The sequence below is a fragment of the Gigantopelta aegis genome, chromosome 4, assembly GCF_016097555.1.
Source record: "Gigantopelta aegis isolate Gae_Host chromosome 4, Gae_host_genome, whole genome shotgun sequence".
Classification (NCBI taxonomy): domain Eukaryota; kingdom Metazoa; phylum Mollusca; class Gastropoda; order Neomphalida; family Peltospiridae; genus Gigantopelta; species Gigantopelta aegis.
The window spans coordinates 23,258,854-23,279,019 of record NC_054702.1 but is presented as its reverse complement, the minus strand read 5'-3'; the positions used below and the strand labels follow the sequence as shown (position 1 = coordinate 23,279,019).

Genomic DNA, 20,166 nt, shown 5'->3' with positions numbered 1-20,166 from the left:
CAGACGCTTCTTCTTAATAACTTCACCAACATTGGAATCTTTTGTACCACTCTACTAGTGACACCATTAATTTAAGTCTTAATAACTTCTACTAAAATGGTGAATTGCCATGAGTGGATCGAGCTGCAGTTGGACCTAGTGGTGGTGGTCGTGGTGGTGGTGGTGATGGGGGGGGGGGGGGGGGGGGAATGTGATACCAGAAGTTGGTTTTTTGGGGGGCCAAAGGGCGTAGGCGATTTGGCCTTATGTTTCTGTGAAGGGTCTAGCCTCCCCATGCCCCTGGCCTCCATTTGGTCACACCAATGTTCGAAATATGATTGGTAATTTTATTCTTCAAAATTTACTAACCAACTTTTCTGGGGGCTTGGGCCAACCTTCTCATCCTTCCTCCGAACCTCTTGGGGTATAAATTATATTTATTTATAGTAAAAATTATATAATATATTTACACCACCCCATCAAAATTAATTATTATTATGGGTATTAAGTAGTTTATAGGATTTTTTTTATTTAAGGATGCGGTCAAAATTTATTAACCCACATTTCCCTATTTATTATTTTTGGCATTAAATTTCTAAATTTCTAAATTGGCCCTAGTGGTTAGGTGATTTCTGTCCCAAGTCAGACCCCCGATCTTATTGGAGGCCGGACTCGTGATAGGCATGTTTGAAACCATAGAGATATATGGACATGTTAAACTCCTAGTCAAGTCAAGTCTATGCTTGACATTTGTAGATTCACTTACTATGACAATACACTGCATGACGTAGAAATTAAATAATTAAACAGAAAAAGAAAACAAACTTGTTGAGAACGGTTAATTTAATACATTCCATTAGCATTATTTATTAATATGACATCACCATAGTACCGCATGTAACAATTACCACCTTCAAGCCAAATATGTATGATGGGTGGATGGACATTTCGACCAACATACATGTATATTGATAAAATAAAATAAAATATTAATAAATACAAAAAATAGAATATTTTATTAAAATCCCAACTTTATTAATGTCACAACAAAACCATGCGAAATATGGGGGAAAAAATACACGAAATCTTAGTTCAGAAAGTTACAAGTCCAAACTGTTTACACACTGGGCTGACCACCACGCATGTCATAGCTAACAGCTCTTGGGAATTCAGGAACTGTCTTATTCCTACTGGGATCTACCCTCGGGCCAAAACGTCCAGGCTGAAACATCCTACATTCTGATGGGTGTCCGAAACATCCTACATTCTGATGGGTGTCCGAAACATCCTACATTCTGATGGGTGTCCGAAACATCCTACATTCTGATGGGTGTCCGAAACATCCTACATTCGTATGGGTGTCCGAAACATCCTACATTCTGATGGGTGTCCGAAACATCCTACATTCTGATGGGTGTAAAATCCAACAGCGAAACACTACATTCGTATGGGTGTACACATCCTACATTCTGATGGGTGTCCTACACGAAATCTTAGTTCAGAAAGTTACAAGTCCAACTGTTTACACACTGGGCTGACCACCACGCATGTCATAGCTAACAGCTCTTGGGAATTCAGGAACTGTCTTATTCCTACTGGGATCTACCCTCGGGCCAAAACGTCCAGGCTGAAACATCCTACATTCTGATGGGTGTCCGAAACATCCTACATTCTGATGGGTGTCCGAAACATCCTACATTGATGGGTGTCCGAAACATCCTACATTCTGATGGGTGTCCGAAACATCCTACATTCTGATGGGTGTCCGAAACATCCTACATTCTGATGGGTGTCCGAAACATCCTACATTCGTATGGGTGTCCGAAACATCCTACATTCTGATGGGTGTCCGAAACATCCTACATTCTGATGGGTGTCCGAAACATCCTACATTCTGATGGGTGTCCGAAACATCCTACATTCGTATGGGTGTCCGAAACATCCTACATTCTGATGGGTGATTTTTCCCCATTAGTAGCAAGGGATCTTCTATATATACCATCTCAGGCAGGATAGCACATACCATGACCTTTACTATATTGAATACCAGTGGTGGTGCACTAGATAGAGGAAATAGCACAATGGGCCAACAGGCAGGGATCGATCCTAGATTGATCATGCATCAGAGGAGCACTTTACCACTGAGCTACATCCCACTCGAAATTTTTACTAGCGACAGCAAATATTTTTTCACATTTTGAATAGTCAAATCTTTTCTAGCTGCCACCTGTAATCAATGGCCAGCTACCTTAAGCACCACTTGTTTCCGTTCCAAACTATTTATAATGTAAATGAACCTGTAATAAGTGGTCACCTGTCTAACGCGGAAAGGGGCCACAAATCAGATCCCAAATGGCTAAAATGCCACATTAAATGTTTACCATTATACAAAGGGTATATATTTTAAACCTTGATTGACAAATCCATACACGTCGATATATTATGATCACAACTACGTTATTCAAATTTCTTTCAGATAGATTAACAAAATTAGAGTGACATCCCGCAAGTATTTAATAGAAAAATATATTCAAAATACACCAGTAACATACTTTCAACGTAAACAAATAATTTTCAGAAACTATTGACCCATGACAGGTCCTTTTCCTGGGAATTAGGCTAAATCAGAACCACTATCAAAACAGAACCATTTATGTTGATAAAAATGGAACCGATTTGGTTATAACGACACCTTAATGTAATGGCAAAAATGAGTTTTTTATTATTTTTATTAGCTGTAGCGACATTTCAGTGTATTCACAGACTTCTAACTAGCTGCTAATACTTCTATCTCCCCTATATAGACATAAAAATAACACAAAATAATAAATGATTAATATAGCTGTTGTTTTATTGATGATATCATTATTCACTGTTTTAGGTATACATTTTTTTTTTTGGTTCCACTTTAGCCATTTTGGTTCCATTTTCGTTTGGGGCCGTTTTGACAAGTTCCGTTGCCGCTATAACCCGTTTCCCGAATGTCGCTCTTGCGCAGTTCAGCACTCTAAAGTCATTTATTGGTAATGCAGTGCATGTATTGTTGTGCATTTCGACATTCTAAAATGAATGGTTTGGAATTCTTGTGCGGCTCATGCGGAGTCGTGGATTCAAAGTAAAACAAAAAAAATAGTAAAATAAATAAATAAAATTATAATACATTAAGTCAGAAAAAGATAGATCACCCATCGGACTGGTAGTTGCATTTTTAAACTTGTTCGGCAGATTTTTTACTCGCATTTGGCGAGTACTTTTTGCACCCCTGACTATCAATTTGACATCACCATAGTACACTGGTGGTACCTAAGTCTGCTCACCTAAACATTTGTGTTATATTTTAAAGTTAAGATCTTTCTTTACAAATATTTGTTTCACGACGACAGTACAATGGAACAATAAACATGTTACTACTGAAAGTTATTTTAATTTTTTTTAAATCCAGTAATGAACACATTTTTAGTGGCACCCCCCAGTATTTACTGGCCTGCATGACGACACATAAGTCTGTTCAGCAAACATTAAAACAACCATTTCTGTTGCTACTGTTCACAAAAACAACAAACAGGAAATGGATCCGACATTTTGTAAGTTCTAGACAAGAAACATTTCCTATTATAGTCTGTTTTAATAAAAATTAAATTATGCAAATGAGATCAATATAAATTTATTATCATTATTCAACAAAAGTTGTTTTATTAACGTGTAAATGAGCACAAATAGTGTTTGTTAGCCATATAGGACAATCAATGATAACTTTTATGAAACAAATTATACAATGTAGATAAAAATAGGCAATGCTGTAAACTTTATAGTCTGAGCAGCCATAATGGTTGTGTTGTGTCACTCAGAGGGAAATTCAAACTATGCTTAGATGTTTACATTAACAGATGAAATAATTCATAAATTACAATAAATTATGTATTGAAGCTTCTATGTAAACTTGTGTAAGTTGATATGCAAGGTTGAGCATTACAATTTACAGCGGTGATAGACATGTGTTGACAGGTGATACAAAAACATGTTGATCGAAGCTGGCAAAAGTATACTTTTAGTGCATTAATTCTTTTTTTAATTAAGTCTTTTGCAATCAAATTATCTGCGAGTTTTATTATTTGATGACAATCTAGATATGTTGTTTTAACAATTGTTTTATGAATTAAATTAACGTTGTTTGTTTGTTTACAAACATACCCCAACACTTGTTTCAAGACGAAATGTAACGTAATTAACATGCGCACTTTTGTGAATTGAGTGTGCTGCATGTAGCAGTTATCAAGCCAAATATGTATATACAAAACAGGCTTCGAAATTCACGACGGCTCCACGGCATTTGCTGTACTGCCTCAAGCCTTTGCCGTGATCTGCCTAAAAAATGCCAGTTATTTTATGGCTATAAATAACCGTGCGGGTTTCCACTAAGACTATATGTCAGAATTACCAAATGTACTCTAGTGGTGTCTCTAGACAAAACAACATTTAATTTAACACTAACAAATGGTGGAAACCGATTATCAACAAAAAAGTTTCATGTTTCCCAACACTAGCAACTATTAGGCCCAAAACACACTGATCAGGTATGGTATTGGTCAAAAAGGAAACACAATGAAATAACAGCCTCAATACACACCGCGTCTGTGCTGGCATAAACTACAGATTTGGCAACAAACAGCACAGAACATTTGCTATATTTTCACATTGCCAAACTGCCAGTTATACAATGTCTGAACTTTACTCTCTTTTTTTCTAATTTAAATAAACAGGAAAAGTATATATTAATCAATGTGCAATTACCATAATTATTGTTGGGTGTGTAAAAATATGAATGCAATTAATATATTAATAACATGTAACAGTTATACACTTAGATATCAAAATACACCAGACTGTCTGTCACATTCACCCAAAGTGTGTTTTGGGCCTTAGAAAGTAAATTAGAAATTCAACCTGTAGATGACACTGTGTATGCCCATAAGAAATCCAGTTTCTTCATACAAGTGGAACAGACCATTTCATCAAAATCGTAGTTGTCCAGAGGGGGGCATTCCAGGTGCTGCAATTTTATATAATATTACATTAATACTGTAGTTAAAAGTTAAAATTAGACAAAATAAATGTTTTGCCAAATAATAGTCAAATTAGGGAATAATTAAGACATACATGTGTATGCTGGGTTTTTTACCATTCGTGGACATTAATTCGTGGGTGTTAATTCTGCTTATTTTTTTGCTTATATATTTATCTGCTACTAACTAGGTACCACAAAAGTAACAATCTACAAAATCAGCATTTTTTCTAACTGACCCAGCATGCTTGTTTTTTAAACAGGCCCTTTAATAATTTTAGTAAGCTCTACCAAAATGTAGCAAACCCAGATATCAAAATACAGTCGAACTTCGTTAATTCGAAGTTGAAGGGGGCGACGAAATAGTTGGAGTTTCAGGGAGTTCAAGTTTTCAAAATTCGTACAGCAGACCTCAAAGTGAAACTGCATTGTAGTATTATCATTTCATTGATATCGGAAGACACGTTTGCTGCTCCATCCCTGTCCCCAACACACATGTTAGCACATTCCTTCTGTGTATATGATAAAACTAAGTAAATATTAACAGAAACGAGATAAATACGATCAATTTGATGTACATCTCTATGTACTTTTATTGTATTTATTAATAAATTAAAATACTGGATGTCGATTAGCACTAAGTACATTGGCTACCCCCCCCATTTCTGGGCCCTTTGCCAGATTGCTTGGATGACAAGAAAGCGTGACTATTAACCGATCTGGCTATCCCCCAGTTGCCGGGTCCTTCCCCAGATTGCTCGATCTCTGACGTATCAGTTTCTAACATAACTAAATGACTAGTAATTAATCATTTTGAATTCACACTTAAATAGCAAATAAATTTGACTTGATTCACTCGTTTAAGAGAAAAAACAAACAGCGTTAATTGTTATTACAACAGTTCTTTGAAGATTACAAGACTATCCGTACTTTGTGTAATGAGGCCCGCTTGCGTGTACAAACACCGACAACCAAATGCAGGCATGTAGGATAATTTTGTTCCGCATAGTCGGCGATCTATTATTCTTTAATTACCGAGTGTATCATCGATAGCCGAGACCGAGACCAGTCGGGGCACTCATGCTTGGCTTGGGTGACAATTCATTTTTCTTTAAAATATTACCGGTACAGTTAAAATGCTCAGTCACTCCACAAACTTTGAGTTTTGGAAGTGCAATATCCCTTAATTTTTTATGGTGGGACCAAAAAATTACTTTGAGAGATAGAGTTTTTCGAATGTTCGAAGTTTGAGGGATCGAAGTCTGTTATTACTAGTTTGTATAGCAGTTCGGCCGGGAGCACGGTTTCACTTCGAGAGATCGACGTTTTTGAAAGATCAAAGTTTGAGTTATCGAAGGTCGACTGTAGTTGCTTTTGGGTTGGTTCATTTTTGTTTTGTAAATTTTAAAATAACAAACGGGGGTCAGTTTTCCTATGTTAATTGCGTACCCTGGATAACATTAATTTTAAAGCATGTGACAATCATACTTTCTTACACACCCGTTGGTGAGAACACCATGCATTATTTTTGATAACACATAGTTGTTAATACACATACGTGTGCTAACAATTTCTAGACATACGACTGGCTGCTCCTAGGTGATGACCAGGTCACCAATACCATACATCCAATAAAAAAAACAGCACAGTGGAATTCAATTAACACTGTGACATGTAGTTAACCTGGCAATCATGTGTCTGTGACATGTAAGTCACCTACAAGTGCAATGGCTGTAAATAGCTTTTAGTTGAAAAAGATGTTAAAATTTGCTTTAAACCTGTTTTTTTGAGAATATGTAAGAAATAGAATAATACATTCGTGTCCGCTAGATAACATTTATGTCATAACTCGTTGTGCAATAAATGGTATCTAACGGTCACTCATGCATTATTCTTTATATATTTAACCAAAAAACTAACATTCCTCATTGTCTTATTTTCTGTTACACTGCACAGTGAGTATCTTTTTGCTTTGACTTACGTATTGAGTTGTTAGTTTCATCTGGTCGGTTATGGCCAGGAGTAATGTGGCTTTATTCGAGTTGTTTTGTTCAGATTCAGAGAACTGAAGTTTGAGTCCGCATGGTAAGAATACTAGGGATGATGATGATGTCCTTTCTATTATTGCCAATAGTCATGATGACAGTTTGTTTGTTTTGAAGAAAATGACATAGTGTGGAAATAGTGCAATGCAGAAATGTAAGTCGGCCGGAGTTTCCAGTCAGCTAAAACTTTGTTTTGTTTTGTTTAATGACATCACTAGAGCCAATTGATTTATTAATCATCGGCTATTGGATGTCAAACATCAGTTAATTTTGACATATTATCTTAGAGAGGAAACCTGCTACATTTCCCCATTAATAGCATGGGATCTTTTATATGCACCATCCCACAGACAGGATAGTACATACCACAGCCTTTGATATGCCTGTAGTGGAGCACTGGCTAGAATGAAAAATAGCCTAATGGGCCCACTGATCAGACTCAATCCTAGACCGATAATACATCAGGCAAGTGCTTAACCATTGGACTATGTCAGTGTCATAAATTGGAAGTTGTTAGCAAAATAAAAAAAAGATCCGAGGTAAGAAAGAAAAATAAAGTTGTCAAAAAAAAAACCTGCAGGTACAGTTAAACCTGCTAAGAAAAAGGTTTCGGTAGATGTAGAGAGGTGTTAAGAGTCGCTGGGATTATCGGACTTAGAGGAAATGGTGAGGAAGCTCGCCCAGGTTAAGGAAACAGTAGGATCAGGTAGTTTGCTAAGATTGCAGAATTTGGATAACATGAAGAGATTAGAACCTATCGTTGAATAAACCCCATGTTACTGGGGTTAAGTTTGTTAAATGTCAAGACCACTCATTCAACTCATTAACCATGGAAACAACCTCCTCTGGGATGTTTTTGATTTGATTGAGTTATGATGTTGATAACGAGGAGGTTGGGGTCATTCTGTGTTATTTCACCCAATGGGTGTAACCCGATCGATTCATATTTTGATAAAAATTGGTATATGTTTGTTTTGGTCGCAAACCCTAAATATAAAATTTTAGCTTCATCGACCAATACTTTTGGAAATATGGCCCTCCGAAATTTCACATTTTTGGTCAAAACGGGCATGGCCACCAATCGTTAGACCCCAATAGTTCAGCAACCAGTAGGCCGATCTTCATAATGTTGGTGTTGCTGGAAAGGGAATTCCATAAGGATCTTTTGTTTGACCTTGAATTTGACCGTGTGGATCATGTGACCTTGAAATGACCTTTAGTCAGAATTATAGCCCAAGATGTTAGTAACAACATAAAAAAAATATCTAGAGGTGTAATATTCTTTATAAGTCAGCAATATTCAATCAAAGTATGCATACATGAGGCAATAATGTAGGTTTTGCACATAGTAAACATTAAACACCACTAGTAGTAAACACCACCAGAGCACCATTATTTTAAGTATTTATAAAACATTTAAGAGAATATATATGAGTAAAAATTATAAACTTGTACCCACTTAACAAGGTTTTTGTCAAAAATGAATCCAGTTGTCTAAATGTTAAGTACCTTTCAAGAGAAGTTACAGATGTTTGTGTGTGTGCAACATTTATTTGGCCATATACATTTCCATACTATTTCTAACATTTAAGTTTAATATTTGATATTTTGGATACACATTTTTGCACATGGATGCAATTTAAAGCTGTGACTATAAAATTAAAAGAAAAAGCACCTTGAAAGTAGCTTACCAAGCCATGGAACCAGTCCTCACATATAATACACTGAATCATCTCATCTTCAACCTAAAAAGAACCAAAACATTTGCTTGTTATAATAAACATGAATATATTGGTGTGTAAAGGAAAGAAGTTTAGATGTTTGTTTTGTTTAACGACACCACTAGAGCACACTGATTAATTAATCATTGGCTATTGGATGTCAATAAAAAGAGTTAAAAGTTAAAGTATGTTTTGTTTAACAGACACCACTAGAGCATATTGATTTATTAATCATCGGCTATTGGTTGTGAAACACTTGGTAATTATAACATAGTCTTACAGAATAAACCTGCATTTTCACTATTATTACTGATACTTTTATAGAATTTTAGAATGATTTAACACTTGCAATGTTTGTAATATCCATCCTAATCAGCCACAAATAAGTTTAAATTTCTTCCTTTAGTAGTAAGGGATGTTTTATATGCACCATCCCACAGACAGGATAGCACATATCACAGCCTATACCCCTTCTCAGAGAGAAAAAAAGAGATTATTTTATTAGGTTTTTTTATCAACATCTGAGCAGATTTTAATACAATGACTTTTTCACCGAGTGTCTGACATATGGATTAACCTTCTGACTAAAGCAGCAGAGATATCTTGCCCAACGGCACAGCAGTCGACATACTGTACACTGTATAAACTGCATTTCCCAATTCATATTTCCTGCCGTTTTGCACACGACACCCACAAGAAACAGATATTTAATACAGGTAACAGATTACTTGACAGCATGCTAGCTTTTGGTTTTAATTTTTCAATGAAAAAACACCTTGGAATTTTTAGTTCAAAAAGTATTTTCGCTTGACAACAAAGGTGGCATGTCGCGGTAATTTTTAGGGATCGATAGCTGATTGTGACAGCTAATTTAACAATAAATTTAATAGTTTTACAAACAACGAAAATCACCAAATATTGGGATATGAATCGTAGTTTGTTTTTTAAAAAACAATTCTGGTAAAAAAATATTGTGAATAATGGACATTAATACTGGACACAAATGCCTAATTTTAATAAACATTAACTGATCTAAAATATCATTAAAATTATAAAAACCCACGAAATTAATACTTACCGATTCAAAAATGAACTATTTTGGGGGGATTTATAAAACATGTAAGTGAATATATGAGTACAAATTATAAACTTGTACCAACTCAATGTAGATTTTTTCAAAAATTAATCCAGTAGTCTAAAGGTTAACTAAGATCTTCACAAAAACATTAAATGCTCTACCAATTGAGCTGGATTGTGCCATGAAGATGAACATCCTGTTGTATGATTTATACATTTTACTTACATCATTCTCTTCATCTGGATAGGGTCTGTGACACGTACAGTACAAGCCTTTGAAATTCTGGTTGTACTGGTTTTTTGTGTTCACTTCATCTTTGAACTGAAACAAAAAAAAATTAAATCGGAAAAACAAAAGAACCGTATGTACGTAGAGTTAAACAAAAACATATTTGACGGTTTGAAAAAATGGGTACAGATAAGGTGAAAAAGAGAAAAAGAAGAAGAAGAAGAAAGTTTTAGAGGCATATTTTGATAGTCAGATATTATAAGAGTATGATGTTGGGATATTTTGGCTCAAAGATTTGTCACTATTGGAATAAAAAATCTAATAATGACGAGTTCTGTCTGTTTTTAAATTGACCACCCATCATATGTTAGAGCAAATCTTCGCATTCAGGCAAATACGATGGAGATATTCAGGCAAAATGAGCTGGCATAAACATTTTTTAACATGTATATCCATCATTCTATTTGTGAAAATATATTTTCACACCCATTCTCTATCCACCCCATAATTCAAGCAGGTCCTGTATGTAAAAATAATGATTTTGTCACATTTGAAATACATACCTCGTACAGTTTACACTTGAACCCAGGAAACTTGATATTACCGCAGTCACATCGAAAATTTCTAAGAAAAAAAAAGAGAAGAATATTAAAAATATTTTTAAAAACAAATATGGTGCACACACAGTGCTTGAACTGTTAAAATTAAGTTATATTAAAGTTTGTTTTGTTTAATGACACCCCTAAAGCACATTGATTTATTTATCAATTAAGTTTTGTTTTGTGACACCACTAGAGCACATTGATTTATTAATCACTGGCTATTGGATGTCAAACGTTTGGTAATTCTGACAGTCTTAGAGAGGAAACCCACTACATTTTTCCATTAGTAGCAAGGGATCTTTTATATGCACCATCCCACAGTCTTTGATGTACCAATCATTGTGCACTAATGCACTGGCTGGAAGGAGAATTAGTCTAATGGACCCATCGATCCCAGACCGACCGTGCATCAAGCGAGCGCTTTACCACTGGGCTATATCCTGTCCCTATTTATCATTGATTACTGGATGTCAAACATTTCATAATTCTGATATATAGTCCTAGAGAAAACCTGCTACACATTTACATTTTATTTAAGAATTGAACTTTATATTTGTGACGTTCATGTGATGATAAACACCAAAACCGTTTTATACACTGTATAAATGACGTAGCACGTTAATGCGAAGCCGTTCATACAGTGTGTAAAATGGTTTTGGTGTTTATCATCACAAGAACGTCAAAAATATAACGTTCAATTCTTATAATTCCAAATGCATTAATATTGCCATTATACAAAAACTACATGTATATTAAAAAACCCAACCGAACTTTATTCCACAATGATTTACAACTGTATCAATACACAAATAAGGGAATTCCCTTCGAAAGTTACATTCGTTTTATCCCGTCAAATCTCCCGATTTATTATACTGATTTACATAAGGTTTTATAAATTTTAATTTTCTGAATCGAACATGGATAAAAAGTTATAAAATGTAAAATAAATGAACATCAACTGACAACGCAAAAAGTTTTTTTCCAAAAATATCAAACGATAATTAATTAAGAATTTAACTATCTATATACTTAAATGGAAGATTTGTTGTAAAGCAGTTAGAGTATGAATTGTGAACTAATTAACATGAGGGAGAGCGTCAAATTATTTAGAAGATTTATCAATTACTATATTAAAATTTCAGTTGTCAATAGAGTTGAATTTGTGAAAAATGAATGTGAAGACTGACTTGAAAGGGATAAAGTGGCTTCAGTGTTACTATCTATGTGGATTTCAGAGGAAGTCTGTGAGTGTGTGATATTATTTTCAGAAAGGACAGGTGCACGAAGGTGTATGTTTTTTTGTGCATGTAAGTTGTCAATTTGGTGTTTTTGTCAAATGTGACAGAGCAGTGCTCATATCTCTCTTTTGATTTATTGAGCATTCTCTGCTATAACTTCTAATAGATAAGCTTCGTTTTTGTGGCCTGTCATATACATTATGTGTCTCAGTTCAAAACCGAAATCTTTAAAGGCTGAATTGCGGTGGCTTATTGTAAAGTCTCCACCAAAATGTTTGTGTCTGTCACCTAACATTGTGAGTGTCGTTTGTCACTGTCACTCACAGTGTAGACCATATTGGGATACGGTCGTAACATTCATTCGTTCATATTGGGATAAAAATAGGAACGATGGAATCCTCAGGGATTCCGTTGTTGACGTAACTGATAAAAAGTAGTTCCGGTAGTAACATTCTGTTTTTATTTGTTTACCGAAAAAGTGCAGTTTTCACATTCATGGAAGAATGAACGTTGGTTTTTTAGATCACATGATAGCATTTTAACCAATCCAGATGCTTATTACAAAACAGTAACTATAAAATGGAATTATGTACCACATATATGCACTTTCCCACAGACATCCTATCAGTGCACCAAAACTGGTCAACATCCGTGACATGTGCTTTGCTGTCAGTGGGAAAGTGCATTTTAAAGATTCCCCCCCTGCGCGTGCTGTAACCTCACTGTGGTGCAGGGGTGTAACATTTTCTTTGAGAATGGCCAATACAGCACAAATTGAAATTTTGAGTAAAAATTATATTTGTATTTTTGCACAGTTCCTAACACTGTTTTTATTTAAATCTTAAATTTTTATATTGATATTCATCATCACCTTATTTGTTTGCATTACCATAGTTTGACACCCAATAGCCGATGTATTTTTTGTGCTGGGGTGTCGTTAAACATTCATTCATTCATTTAAAGATCCCTTGCTGTATTAGGAAAAATGTAGCAGATTTCCTCTGATGACTACGAGTCAGAATTACCAAACGTTTAACATCCAATAGCTGATGATGATTTAATCAATGTGCTCTAGTGGTGTTGTTTAAAAAAAAAAAAAAACAACTAAATTTCCAGCCAGTGTCCCACAACTGGTGTAATAAAGAACGTGGTATGTGCTATCCTGTCTGTGGGATGGTGCATATAAAAGAACCATTGCTGCTAATTGAAAAGAGTAGCCCATGAAGTTGCGACAGCAGGTTTCCTCTCTAATATCTGTGTGGTCCGTAACCATACCTGATGCATATAACCGTAAATAAAATGTGTTGAATAAGTCATTAAATAAAACATTTCCTTCTTCTTCAGTAACTTTTGAAAAACAAATATAAAAAACACAAATAGTCCCTTCTATCAACAGCAATGTTATTTATCCATCAGCCAAAAAACTGCCACCGTTCAAGCCACAGACTGACAACAATTCATGTCACAACTACAGCAATTGCCATTGATAAGTTTGAGTCCTGAACGTGGATTAATTCCCTTTAAAATGGCACTCTAGTTTCAACCCAGAAAAATGGCCATTAAGTTTGGTTAATCTATAAAATTTAACACACTTAGATAAAGCTACAACAGAGTGAAACACGAGTCTGTGCCATTGAAATGGTGAAATACCCTTAGACCAGAACTTGAGTTCATAACCATTACTTTTCAGACGCACGCGCGTTTTTAAAAATATGAAAAATGCCTTTTGTGATATTAAAAACACCAGGATGACCAGAAACACTTCAGATATAAGAAAATGGATGATCGTAACAATAAAATCTGAGTAATGTCTGATTTCAGTTACAAAGAAAGTACATTGAAACCCCTCTAAACCGGACACCCGTGGGACCAAGACAAAAGTCCCGTATTAAGAGGGATCCGGTTTAGAGGTTAAGTTCTGTCTTGGTTTTTAAAAAGGGACTCTTTAAAACATCTGGTTTTGAGGGAATTCTGGTTTACAGAGGTTTCACTGTATCTAATAATGAATAATATGCATTAGTGTTTAAAGACTAGCATGATCTGTGACTTTAAAATAAAAGCACCTTTTGGTGTAGAGTTCCACTAATTCGTGGCCTTCATGACACTCGTAACTGCATGCTAAACACACGCCAGCTGGTCCGCTATCTTCCGAAGAGCATGTCTGGCAGGCATAGAGAGCTTGACGATTAACATATCCCTGTAAAAAAAAAAAAAAGTCCAGTTTGGGGGAAAAACGTTGGTCTCTGGTCAGACCAAAGTTGATGCAGCTTTCCTTTTTTTTTTTTTTAAAGTATGGATTGCACTTAAAAAATACTGAAATAAAGGGCATATTTAAATTGAAATCAGAATGCACGTCCTAGTTCATGTGCGATGGCATTTACATAGTAGCAAGAAAAGCAGAGAAAAAAACATCATACCGCGGAAAATAATTCTTGGTAAATGGCGACATGTGAGGGTCAAAATCGATGTGAATGCCGACCAGAGACCAGAAATTTATTTTGTTTGCCTTTACAGTCAGTGTCACATACAAAGAGATGAAATGGTTCCCACAAAAAAGATTGTTTATCTTACGGATGTCTTTTCAGAGAATATATGTATGTCAGGGATTTCTCCAGGCATTCTGTGGGTCCAAATATAGGCACCTTCTCAAAAGAAAGTGGAACTGAAAATTCCCAATTTTTACGTTAAAAAGTCCCAAGATATATAAAGGATACTCCCCGAGTGTCTTGTGATATCACAATTTATCAGCACGTGTTGATAAAAGACATGAAGGAGGTATTCTTTTTATCATCCATTATCATTCTTTTCATTTGCAACAGTTGTAAACAATGTCAGTAATATGGGTTGAATGTCAGCAGTAGACTCGTTAACTAGCAGAATGGCAGTGGCGTGACATCACTAATGGTAGGTTTAGCGCTGAAACAAACACAGTGACGTAACAAAACATTGTCTTGTGATTAAAATTTAACCAATCAAGATTATAAGAAGTGATTATAGTGCCAGTGACATCTCCTACAAAAGCCTTTAATGGATAATAAATAGTGAAATTCGTCTCCAATGTCATTATTGTTACATAATGTGCACGTTCGATCTTCTACTGGGGTGTTGTTCCAGCGTCCTATTTCGATTGGTAAATAGTGGTTAGATGTTCTAAATTTGAGTATTATAGCCCAAAATGTTTGTGGTAATATAATAAAATATTTTTCTAATCTAAGGTTTTCTTTAAATATAGTGTATGTTTTACCTCTTGATGATAAAGCTATGTTACTATTCCACTGTTGTAAATACTGGTCATTTTGTCTTAATTTTACTTGCTTAAGAAGTAATTTTATGTATGAAAAGTTCCGTGACATCCAAACATTTGTCATGCCTAGCTGGTTAAATATATCTTCGACCATTTTTATCCATTTATAACTATATCCATTAACAGAAGAGCAGTGTTTGAGATAACGGTATCCCGATATCCCAGGGATACCAGACTTCAATAACCCAGTATCCCACCGGGATACCATATAATGTTGTTGATTTTTTTAATCCTGCATTTTTATTTTTCGCTGAAACAATGAAAATTGTTATTTACCGGTGAAGTTAAGTAACAGTGTTGTCCAAGTTTGTTATGATCTTATTTATGAATATCATTTAAGCGGGATAATAAATTCTCACTTGGGATACCAGATTTTGAAATGTTAGTATCCAACTGGGATGTTGACCAAAAAATTTAATCTTCGAACACGGGAAGAGTCGTGTAACATTAATTCATGCAGTAAAAACTATGATTTTGTTTGTTTACCAGATACGATACGGGCCCAAAAACTTATAATTCTTTGTTGAATAATTAATTTAAGGGGTCTTCTTCCTAGTTCTCCATATAACATGAATAGTGGGGTGCCTTTTTTTACTAGTACTGGTAGGATGTGTCTTAACTAACACTTGATGTCAATACAAATAGGCATTACCTTCATACCAGTGAATAGACTGTAAAATATAAATTTTCAAATGAAGTTGTTCGTAATTAACACAATTTAAACACTCAAAATTATTTAAGATTGTTATGAATGGATTATAAATACTATTCACTACAGCAGAGGCATAAAATTGTAGCATACCTTTTGCAGATCAAATTTTAATAATTGAAAACAAATCCTAACAATATGGGGCTCAAAAATTAAATGATTTGGGCTTGTTGATCTGGCACATGTGAGGGCATCTGACACGCACCGAATGTTAATTCATCTTCCTCCATTTCAACTCCATTTCTAGGAGTCAAGTGGACCCGATATCGGTAATTTTAAGGAATAAACAAAAATGACTTCGCAAAATTAACGGTTTTAAGGCAGTGCTAGCTATGGCACTCGCCAATTTTAAAAATAATTGGCAAATTTTATTTTGATTTTGTTAAATACTGTTTAATAATAATTGATATTTTGTTAGATAATAACTAATTTCTGCAATTTTTGAAGATTTAACAGATAATTTAGCCAAAGTTTCCACTCGCCCAGAGCTAAACCTATTAAGGGTTTCTAAAGTTTTGTATTGATTTACTTACTTGTCTGAACTTTATTTCTAATGAAAATGTTCACGAACTGTGAAGAAAAACCTCACAAAGGAACAACAATAAATCGGATATTGATTGCGTGAACCGTGCACGGAGTTGGAAGCATAACGCAGTTAGGGACGTTAACGATACCTATTTGTATCGCATTATTTTTGTGAAACTTGTTCGTAATCTACTGGTGTCTTTTCTGATGTGTTTAGTAGCAAAAACAATGGCTGAAGTGCAAGCATGCTCACAAATTTCACAAAAATCGCAGTCTCGAACAGCGGTGCAAAATTTTAAAAAAATATTTCACTAGCCCGCCGGACCAGAACCCAACTTTACTAGCCCACAAGAAATATCTACTACTAGTCTACCAGCCTATAGGACAATATTACAATTTAAAAATATTATAATATATGTACACTGTCTCCACTTCAAATTATATATTATTAAGTATCCTTGGAAAGTGCTAAACATTATGTGGCAAACGAAATCAAGTCCCATACCTTGACTGACAAATCAATACATTTTAAAAATATTCTGATATGTTTTCACATTTCTTTCATCAAGATTTACAAAATTCAAGTGACATTCAGCAAGCATTTAACAGAACATACTATTCAAAACACAGCGGCAACTCTTTCAACATAAACAAGCAATTTCTGTGAAGTATTGACCTTAGGCTTAGATCACTGTTTCCGTAGTCTATTAGTCAGAAAAAGAGAGATCACCCGTCCGACTGACAGTTGCATTTTTTTAACTTGTCCATCAGAATTTTTACTCGCATTTGGTGAGCGGGCAAGTACTTTCTGCACCTCTGTCGAACTTACATTATCTACAATACTCGACCATACGCCATTCATGAATGATAAAACAAAGATCAATATCGTCAACGTCCCTAACTGCGTTATGCTTCCAATTCCGTTCACTTTGTTTTCTCGTGCACGATTCGCGCAATCAACATCCAATTTGTTGTCATCAGCATGTTGTTCATTTATGAGGTTTTTCTTCACAGTTCAGGAACATTTTTATAAACAATAAAGTTGAAAAAAGTAAGTATCTAAATACAAAACTTTACAAACCCCTAAAACCATTAATTTTACTAAGTCATTTTTGTTTATTCCTTAAAATTACCGATATCGGGTCCACATGACTCGTAGAAATTGACTTAAAATGGAGAAAGATGAATTAACATTCAGTGCATGTCAGATGATCTCACACGTGCCAGATCAACAAGGCCAAAGAATTTAGCTTTGACAATTTTTAAGACCCCTGTTGTTAGAATTTGTTTTCAATTATTGTATTCGATCTGCAAAAGGTATGCTACATTTTTGTGCCTCTATTGTAGTGAATAGTATTCATAATTCATGCATAACAGTTGTAAATAATTTTGAGTATATAAGTTTTGTTAATTTAGAATCAATTCATTAAAAAAAAAATATTTTACAAACTATTCGCAGGTATGAATGTAATGCCGATCAGTACCGACATTGAGCTATGAGTGTAAATGCGGACCGGACCAGAACGCTTGACAAATTGAATTTTTTTGTTTTGTTCGGTAACTGTGCATAAATTCCATAATTAAGAAACATATATTTTTTCATGTAGTTTCCTTAAAAATAGAAAATGATGAACCGCACATGCGCAATACGATACTTTTTCGCAAATGCATGCGCCTGAATGCAGTTACTGAGTTAGAAACGTTGTACCCTTTCCTGGTTACCGGAGCCGGCGGAGGGTGTTTCACTTTTATTTATTAGAATGGATTTGTTTTACGTCCACACTGTTGATTTTTTACGTTATTTGATTGCAATTTATTTTGTTTCACGTATTGTAGCTCAAAAATGTAGAATAGTAATTCCGTAAGTATCGTATTCGTGTTTTTGTCGTTAGGTGGACGCAGTTTGGGACGTTGATGGTATTTGTTATTTTTATAAAAAAAAATTGTCACGTCAAACTAGATTTACCGAAAATCTTTTAACAAAATCAACTTTAAATGTTTGCTGTTACGAGGTATAGCACCAGCACTAGAACTTAGTAGAAGCAGTAGGGACTAGGGACCCTACTAGGGTAGCAGTGACACTACGAAGTGACGGAGTATTAATCTTATCGCTTGACTACCCTCGAGTAAGTGCAGTTTTTATCATCACTATCTCCTAGGACAGCGTGTGCGTCGGCCGTAAGACGTTCTTCTTCTGCTAAGATGTCGATCATTGAAACACCAGGATCTTCTTCGCTGGTATTTGCGTTCGAAGATACGTTATCAGACATTTTGCTTTTCTTCTGTTTACCCGCGACTTTGAATTTCCGGGTGCGCAAAGGTTCATGGGATTGACGCGGGACAATCAAAACTACGTAAAACCACCTGGCGAGCGCATTACAACTGGGGGTAAGTTCAGCCAACCGCTTGTCGCTAACGTCGCTAGACTGGTTTTTGCGCTACACAGTAAACCGTATTATCACTTCGGGAGCCAATAAAAATAATTTGCAACTGTTACTGTGTGTTAGCGAAAAATGACTTGCTGAACTGGGCTCAGGAGCGGATTCACGCAATCTTTGCTTCTTTTTTTTTTGTCTTTGTTTTTTTAGTTTTTTGGGGGGAGGAGATTGGTTGAATGTTCCCGAAGGGATTCCTCGGATTCTCTGACGTAAAAACTGAAAAAGAGCACCATTTAGAACACTATACATATTTCACAATGTATACAAGTGCAAGTACATCATAGCCATATGTAGAACATTGCTGGATTTGATCATCAAATGAGCAAATAATTCGTTACAAAAGTTTGTTTTGTTTAACGACACCACTAGAGCACATTGAATGTCAAACATTTGGTTATTTTGACACGTTCCTAAAGAGGAAACCCGCTACATTTTTCCATTAGCAGCAAGATATCTTTTATATGCACCATCCCACAGACAGGATAACTGTCGATACCACGGCCTTTGATATACTAGTCGTGCACTGGCTGGAACGAGAAATAACTCAATGGGAATATTATTTTATTCCTCGAGCGAGAGTGAGCGATATAAAACAATTTCAAAACGTGTTTTATAAATTTCGAATAGCACTCCTGCGAATGTTATAATTTATAAATTAATTATCCACAAACTATGATTTAAAACAGACGTTAAATATCATTGTAATCGCTTCACAATCGACCTTAATAACACTCAGCGATGTCAAATACAGTGACGTGGATTGATGTCAATTTTCGAAACCGTGACTGTCGCAAGCTTGAAGGTGCTATAGCGACTCGTGACGTCAGTAGTGTACAATAACAGTTTTCAAGGTATTGTTATTACCCAGGCAATAAAGATTACGTGATAAAACTTCGACATTCATGGATCCGTTTATTGTAGACCATGTGGGTAATAAATAGAAAATAATACATGGGTGACCGTTAGATACCATTTATCTCACAAGAAGTTGTTTTAAAAGGTATCTAACAAGCGAAAGCGAGTTTGATATGTTTTTAAACAACGAGTTGTGAGATAAATGGTTTCTAACGGACACGAATGTATTATTCTATTTCTTACATATCCCCCAAAACCAGGTTTTAAGCAAATGTTTTAATCCCTGAGTTTGCTGCAATTTTAAAGATGTTATCGACTAACGGAAACTTTTTAACAGTTGTAATTACATATCAAATATATTTTTCTGCATAAAATTTTAGTG

The 20,166-nt window shown here is 35.1% G+C and overlaps 1 protein-coding gene across 1 annotated transcript in view; it reads right to left on the bottom strand.

The window, feature by feature from the left end:
* LOC121370060 (putative E3 ubiquitin-protein ligase UBR7) overlaps positions 1-18,816 on the bottom strand; it is a 45,685-nt gene extending 26,869 nt beyond the window's left edge. Inside the window, exons 1-6 of the mRNA XM_041495160.1 lie at positions 18,612-18,816; positions 14,017-14,150; positions 10,677-10,737; positions 10,111-10,206; positions 8,778-8,831; positions 4,924-5,029 (exon numbers count right to left, since the gene is read on the bottom strand). Coding sequence (XP_041351094.1) covers positions 4,924-5,029; positions 8,778-8,831; positions 10,111-10,206; positions 10,677-10,737; positions 14,017-14,150; positions 18,612-18,761 — 601 coding nt within the window. The 5' untranslated portion in view covers positions 18,762-18,816. The remainder of the gene's footprint in view (positions 1-4,923; positions 5,030-8,777; positions 8,832-10,110; positions 10,207-10,676; positions 10,738-14,016; positions 14,151-18,611) is intronic.
* Positions 18,817-20,166: the final 1,350 nt, after the last annotated feature.